This window comes from Egretta garzetta, unplaced genomic scaffold (assembly GCF_000687185.1).
Source record: "Egretta garzetta isolate BGI_Z169 unplaced genomic scaffold, ASM68718v1 scaffold26, whole genome shotgun sequence".
Classification (NCBI taxonomy): Eukaryota; Metazoa; Chordata; class Aves; order Pelecaniformes; family Ardeidae; genus Egretta; species Egretta garzetta.
The window spans coordinates 1,216,020-1,223,549 of record NW_009260070.1 but is presented as its reverse complement, the minus strand read 5'-3'; the positions used below and the strand labels follow the sequence as shown (position 1 = coordinate 1,223,549).

The 7,530-nt window shown below is 51.2% G+C and overlaps 1 protein-coding gene across 1 annotated transcript in view; it reads right to left on the bottom strand.

Moving 5' to 3' along the window:
* The window catches only part of KLHL3 (kelch like family member 3), a gene marked incomplete at its 3' end in the record, with an annotated part of 49,810 nt that overhangs the window by 22,842 nt on the left and 19,438 nt on the right, over positions 1-7,530 (bottom strand). The window contains exon 4 of the mRNA XM_009641234.2: positions 5,700-5,821. Within this exon, the coding sequence (XP_009639529.1) occupies positions 5,700-5,821 (122 nt within the window). The remainder of the gene's footprint in view (positions 1-5,699; positions 5,822-7,530) is intronic.

Below are 7,530 nucleotides of genomic sequence, written 5' to 3'. Positions count from 1 at the left end.
TAAAACTGCACAAGTACTGAAAATAAAACTACATTACTGTAACGTGGCTCTTCAGCGTTAGGAAGGCAATTAGGCTTTATCGCTCCCCAACTGCCACCAGGCAGTGCTGGGGTGAACGGTGACCTGCTCCTGGGGTGAAATAGCCAAGGCAGAGCCATGTGCAGCAGGACCAGAGCCACAAAACTGCTCCGGGAGCAGGCGTAAGAAGGAGAAGGGATACAGAGTGGGGAGAGAAAACAGGGGAGCAGCTGGCAGCTTCCCTCCTGCCCTACCTTCTCCACCTTCAGCGCACCGAACAGCCACACCATCCCTCGGTCAAACAGCGGGACAGAAACCTGGAGACCCATCAGACACAGCACAGCATGTGCCGCATCCACAAGTTTTTCCTCACCTTTCTATTAGGCCAAGCCAATCTAAAAGACTTTCCCTAGGAAGGGCCCCCAACCCCACTGCTGTAACCCCCCAGGGAAGTCAGCCCTGCTGTTGGGCAGGGCTCTCCAGCACCCCAGGAGGGTGACACAAGGCAAGGAGCTTTCGCTCCAGGGAGGAAGATAGGCCCAACGTACTGCACCTCCTCTGCCTCCCTCTGGGCTTGCATCTACCACAGCTGCAGCTTTTGGAGCGAACAGGGGGAAGGGAGATGAACTGACCCACTTCTTATCCCTTTAATTGGACTAGATGACCTCTAGGGGTCCCTTCCAACCCAAACCATTCTACGATTCTATGACTTATCATCAACACTGCCTCTGCCACAGACGCTGTCCTTCCTCTGCTGTGAAGTCCTAAGTCCCTCGGGGAAGCTGAGGTGCAGAAGCACACTTTGATAAGAAAATGCTACAGCTTCCAGCAAAGCTTTTTTCCTCCTTTCTCAAGCCATTTTTATTACAATTATCACGTCTGCAAAGCTGACCGTTTCAGCATCTCTTTCCCCCCACCAGCTGGTTTTCAGACACCTCTTCACTCCTCCTTCTACGCAAGCCATGTCTCCAGCAGTGGCAGTACGCAAGGGCACACCAGGCGTGGTGCGCTGCACCTCATTCGTAAGGACTTCCTTGTGAAATCAGGTTAATCAGGACTTTTTTGGGGAATCATTACAACCCCAATGGTAATGACTGTCTTAATAGGGAGAGCAAATCTCAGGCTGCCAGCAAGTAACGAAGTGCCATCCATAAGGACGGGTGGGACACACGGAAGAGGGACTGTATTCACTGCCTACAGCCGGAGGTCCGGGTGTCATCACAGGACCACCCAGCAGGACGAAAAGCCTCCTCCCAAACCTCCTCTGCATTCAGCGCTGCTGGAGGAGACCACGCTGAGCCCCTTCCCCATCGCTGGACTTCACTCCTATCACTCTTCACTCTGCTGGCAGGTTTGCTACGAGCCTTGGGAAGCAGGCAGCAATGCAGCCGGTTCAGCTGCAAAATCAAGACCTACCTGAAAAATCCAAGGCACCCATATGTTAGGACAGCCAGCTTTTCCATGCGGGCGTGGAGCGGCAGGCCCTATGCTCTCTCTGACACATGCGTGTGGTTCCCACCGAAGCTGAGCAGGGCTGCAGATGAGCGTCTGTGAACTTCCCGAAGCCGCTCACTTTGGTTTTCCTCACTGCTACAGAAACTCCACAGCACAACTTCCTTCCAGACACATTTATCAAGCGCCACCATCCAAGGCGCGAGATCCGTGTGTCACGCACGTGCAGCAGATGACTTTACAAGTACCCTTGATGTGGGGTGCAACAGAAGAGGAACAACAGAAGGCAGTGGGGACAGAAATCCCAGGATGGATTTTCCTGAGACTACAACACGACTGCAACGAAGACAGAAATTCTTCCTCGCTCCATGCCTTCCAAACAAGTGGGAGGTTAAATCCCAAACGCGTGTTCAGAGGCAAAACGCTGCTCGGCACAGAGGCGCCTCTGTCACCCGTCACCCCTGAGCCCCCTACTGCTGCATCCCTATCGCCTTGAAATCTCACTCTGCAAATGAGGTTCCAACGCATGAAGCAGGATTGCATTTGGGGGGGCAAATCTCACCCACGTACCCCCAACGGAGTTCGAAGGGAGCATTCGGCCCCACATGGGTTCAGCGCTCTCCCCCCCGGAGCTAGGGTGGACTGAAAATCCCCTTTACCTCCCAGTTACTCACTACGCAGGCGATAGCTGGAACGGACTGGGCAGGCCTGGCCCCTCGTACACACATCCTTCCTTGCTTAAAAAAACAAACCAAAACCAAGCAACGCTTTGTGCCACGAAACGACAATCAGCTACAAAAAAACGTGCTTGGAAAAACAGAGTCTCACTTCCTGAACACCATCCCAGGCCTATAAAAGCAAAAAGAGACGGGTTTCTCTTAGAAAAGAAACAACAAAAATACTGTAAAAAGGCTGGCTGTTGGGAAGCGCTGGGCACCACTCAGCGTTCGAGCGCACTGGGGAACACTCGTTCCTGCACTCCCGTGTTACCTTTGCTGCTCATCGTTTCCTCGTTTCGATTCTGCTCTCATTTTCTCTTGCTCACAGACAAGAACTTGTCTTTTCATTTATTCACATGTTTTGGTAGCTTGGCTGTATCTGTTCCGTTAATGTCATTTAATAATTTTTTTTTCTTCTAGCTTCTACAATGGAATTACCTGGCACCTAAGCCCAGAAATTGCTGCTTCCAGCTGTTGAAGAAATCTGAACAACTGCGTGTCTGACTGCACAAAACCCCTTCAAAGTGCACCCTCGCCCTGCTAGAAAATTAAGAGCCCATGGCACGGCAATAGGAGACCTCCGGAGATACCTGCCGGGAAAAGAGAAGGTCCCGCCACGCTCAAGCAAGTCGGCAAAGGACCACTGGTGGCCCAGCGCAGGCCGGCACTGCCGGGGCATCCCTCCGGCTGGATGGCCGACACAAAGCTGCGCAGCAGGAGGATGTGCAATGTAAGGACCAAACCCGCTCACTGCTCCTTCAGACTGGCATTGCTAATCCAAACCGGAGACTGCACAGAGCTTAATGTCTTCTTGTTCGTGCTGCTTGCCTTCACTGGTGTGACCCTTTCCAATGAACCACAGAATATTCTTTTCTGTAAACTTTTCCTCCCTGGTTGCAGGTGAGCAGAAACCTATTCATGACATTCTGCTCTGGGGTGGAGCACCCAGAGAGGATGGAAATTTCTCTTTAAACTTTCTATTGGTTTCATTGCAAAATGGTAATAAATTCCATAAAATATTTTCAACATGGGAGTTTTTAACACATAATAAAACTTAAACTAGTCACTTAATCTTGCTTTAGATCAGCCTCATTTCTTAGCTCCCATGAATTAATTCACCTCCAGCCTAGAAAGTTATTCACAGGGTGGTTATTTAAATAAATTGTGCAGATCAGGAAAAAAATTAATGCCCAAAGCTTAGTATGGAATCATGGAATCATAGAATCACTGTGGTTGGAAAAGCCCTTTGAGACACTCGAGCCCACCCGTTAACCTACCCCTGCCATCCCACCACTAAACCCTGTCCCTCAGCACCTCATTGATCCTTCTTTTAAATACCTCCAGGGATGAGGACTCGACCACCTCCCTGGGGCAGCCCCTTCCAGAGCCTGACAACCCTTTCGGTGAAGAACTTTTTCCTAATGTCTAGCCTAAACCTGCCCTGGCGCAGTACTCACCAAACTTGTATTTTCTGATCCTACTGTCTGAGAGATGGGAGCCAAAATACAGACAGGGCTCTTACTTTAACTCTTTGTAATCCCCAGGCCAGAAGGCAGGCTTTGGTTAGGTTTTACTAAAAGACAGCGTTCCGTTTGCTCAGGGCAGGTCACATCTGGAGTCCTTGGTAGCCCTCCTGGGCAGGTCTGTGCTGCCCGCATGGGGCTGGGCTGGCCTAGTCCTGTCGCTGGACACCACTGCAAACAGACTGCTTCCGTCCTCTTGACTTCCGCCCTTAAGATATTTGTATGCGTTGATGAGATCCCCTCTCAGTCTTCTCTTCTTCAGGCTGAACAAGCCCAACTCTCTCAGCCTTTCCTCGTAGGGGAGATGCTCCAGTCCCTTTATCATCCTAGTAGCTCTCCTCTGGACTCTTTCTAGGAGTTCCTCGTCTTTCTTGAACTGGGGAGCCCAGAACTGGACACAGCCGTACTCGAGCACTGGAGCGCTCCCATGGGGAAGCAGCCCGAGCACACGGAGCCCCCACAAGCAAGCTCAGTCACCGCGGACTGGCTGGGCGTGCACAGCGGATGCTGTCCCGAGCTCCGCACGTCCCACCCGCCGAGTGGGTGCTTCTGGGCACCCACCAACCAGCAGCATGGGAGGAAAGCACACGTTTGGGAAAGCGCGTGGGTATAGCCTTCACATTGCCCACAGGAAGAGGGACCAGCTTGAGACTGCATAAATGTCATTTTTCCTCCAGCAATGGAAGATCCCAGAGGGCCAAGGAAATCCCCCCCACTTCCCCACTGAAGCCATGTTGCACCTCAGCTCCTTTTGACCCTGACCGCACACTGTAATGAAGCACGGGCTGCGTGGCAGACAGCTAGCCCAAGTAACCCGCCGTCAGGTTTGAGCCTCAGCTTCTTTGCTGCAATGGCACCTCGAAGGTCTCCTCAATGCTGGTCCTCAGCCCCACCATAGGGCAACCAGCCGATGTGACAACTGCCAGGCTGAAAGCATGCCAGAAAGCCAAGTTTGTAAAACCGGAGGGCAGAAGGGGCAGGAAAAGGCACCCACAGACAGGTCACAAAGGATGGCACAGGGCTACAAAGTGGACGTAGCTCAGGGTTTTGTCCGCGTTCCTGCAGGAAGAGCAATATGCCACAGGACAGCAAGAACCTGCTTGAGGGACTGGATCAGAAGAGCATGTCCCATCCACAGCAAGAACCTCATTTCAAGCAGAACTGGTCTAATTTTGCCATCTTAATTAGGTCAACATACAGCACGCGGCAGCATTGCCCCGCTCCCTCCAGCATCACAGACCCATGCTTGTTACCCTGCCCAGCATCCAAGTCGCAGAGAGGAAGACAACACACCCAGACTGCCACTTGCAAACAGAAACAGAGCCCAACCAAAAAAAGCACATCCGCAGGGGAGCTCCCAGCACCCCTCCCAGAAATCAGTGGCTAAGCGCCCAGCTGCTTCCTTACCACAGGTACATGTTGGGTCAAAGCAGCAGCTCTACCAGCAGCCACAGCCCCGTGACACAGCGAAACGGTCCCTTCCTGAGCATCCCACTTTAGCGGTCGGCTGCCTTTCGATGACTCTTTTCACTACTAGACAAATATTTACCTCAAAGAACTTCAAGAACACACAGAAAAAGGAAGAATGCCCTCATTTGAACAATATATTCCACTCGGAGCTCTGCCAAACAACTCAAACTACCCAGAAGAATTTGCAAGCTAACAGCCAGATGCCTCAACCACGACCTTAAAAGAGCATTTGACTCACGGCTTGTTTGAGTCTGTTTTGGCCTTTGACAGACTGATCCCCAAGTCAGCGCGGCTTCTTGGAAGGCAAATGCCCACTCTTGCTGTAAGAGCTCGACGCAAAAGCGTGAGGAAAGCACCGAAGTGCCTCAAGACTAAACAGAGGCTGGAAGTAGCCCTTTCCAAGCTCAACCTTTTACATTCTGCAGCCTGAAGAGATCACTCATCCCCAAAGGAACTGTGCCTTTGAGTTCCAACCTTTTTACCTGGGTCTCCACAGGAGCCACTGAACCAGACCTACCTGCACGTTCTCTTCCGTGACCTCGATCTCAGCAGTGTAGATGTAATCAATCAGCTTCCTCAGGGTCTGCCCATCAACGTCTTTTATCTCAATCTTCTTGGCTTTGCTTTCAGACATATCTCCTGCAATGAATTTTGAAAGGACAGTTAGTTTGCGTCGCAGGACCTCACTGCAGCCCTTGCTCCCCTTGCAGCCAGCACATCCTCCTGGTATGGGACTGAAAGACTGCCCTGGCACTATCCCCGACCATCGAAGGACAGCCAGCGGGATTCCCAGAAGCCTCCTAATGACAGCTAAAAACCATCTCAACATTTGAAGACTGGTGTAATACAAAAGAAGACAATAAATGCAACAAGCTCAATTTCTTGCCAGAAAAGAACCTGCCATGGTTCACCTGCATTCAAACACATATAGGGGCTAAAAAAACCCCAGGATGACCCTTTTTAAAATTTATATATCTATATATTTATGGGTAGATGAGTAAGTTGCAGCAGCTACGCTAGGGTGCTCTGTGGCATACGCTACCATAAAAGCAAGGCAGCGTTGCCCTTTTTCATTAGAAAGGACCCGAGCCCTGCTGAGAACAAGCACGCGGGCCAGCAGTTACAGCCCGGGCGCTGCAAGCCCCTCATCCAAACCGCCCTGCTGTTCCCTGTCCACATGGTTACACCTCGCACAAAGCACCTGGGCACAACGCTGTATTTCTCACCTCCCACCTTCCCAACCTCACCCCTCGGAGGCAAGGCAGCCTTTGGAGCCAAACCGTGTCCTTTTCCAAATATATAACTTAGAAAAAACAAAACCAAAACCAAACAAAACCCAAACATGCAGAACTGGAGCAATAATTTCCACTATGGGTACACAAGTGAGCCCCGTATCTGCGGAAGACCCTGTACACGAACCGGTGCTTCACGTGCACCATCCCCATCGCTGCCGTGGCCGTGGCTGTGCAGGCAGCGCGCACGCACCCCGCGCGCAGCAGGAGCATGTTGGAAGAACAAAACCATGCTGTGGGGAGCAGAAAGGACTCCCCGGGGCCCCTCCAGCGCCCACGTGCATGGTGACCAGGTTCTAATCACCAAGACCTTGAGGAACCACAGCGAAGAAAGAAGAAACTCCTAAGCGGAAAGAAAACGGTAAGTGAAAACACAAAGCTAAACAAAGGAGAGCATGAAGAAATGTCAATTCTTAAACCCGGGTATGAATAATCACTACTCTAAGAAATCCGGTGACTCAGTACGGCTGTAGGATTAAGAGGGAAAATAGTTCCTGCAGCCTATGGGAGAAGTAATTACAGCCTACCTCTCCGTGCAGCGTGTGGAAAGACGTGGCCGGGCACATTAAGTGTCAGATGCTAAAGGGGGTCCAAGCTTGAGCAAAATCTGGATCCTGGAAATTGAACTTTGAGGGCTTCACTTATGCCAATAAGAAGGTAAATAACAGGAGTGGGGTCAGACCGTATTAGAAGAGCCAACAACGTCCCAAGGGAAACAGAGACTGAAATAATATTTGCCCCAAATTCAATTTTTAAAATTAAATAATGCAATGTTATTCAGAGAAGCCCATGAATACAAATGTGCGAGTACAAAGGGATAAACGACCTACATTTGGGAGGCCTTCAAAGCAGGTAGAGCTTTTTAATTGACAAAATAAATGTCATCATCTTCGCACACTTCCTCCTCCCCCCCAAAAAACCATCTCCAGAGATGAGAGGAGGCTTCCGAGAACAGGCCAGTCCCCGTCCGCCTACACGGAGCTGGAGGCGCCTGTAGGAGCGCCCAGCCGAACCCCACCTCAGAGTGAGGGGCAAGGGGAGCAGCCAGAGCCCCCC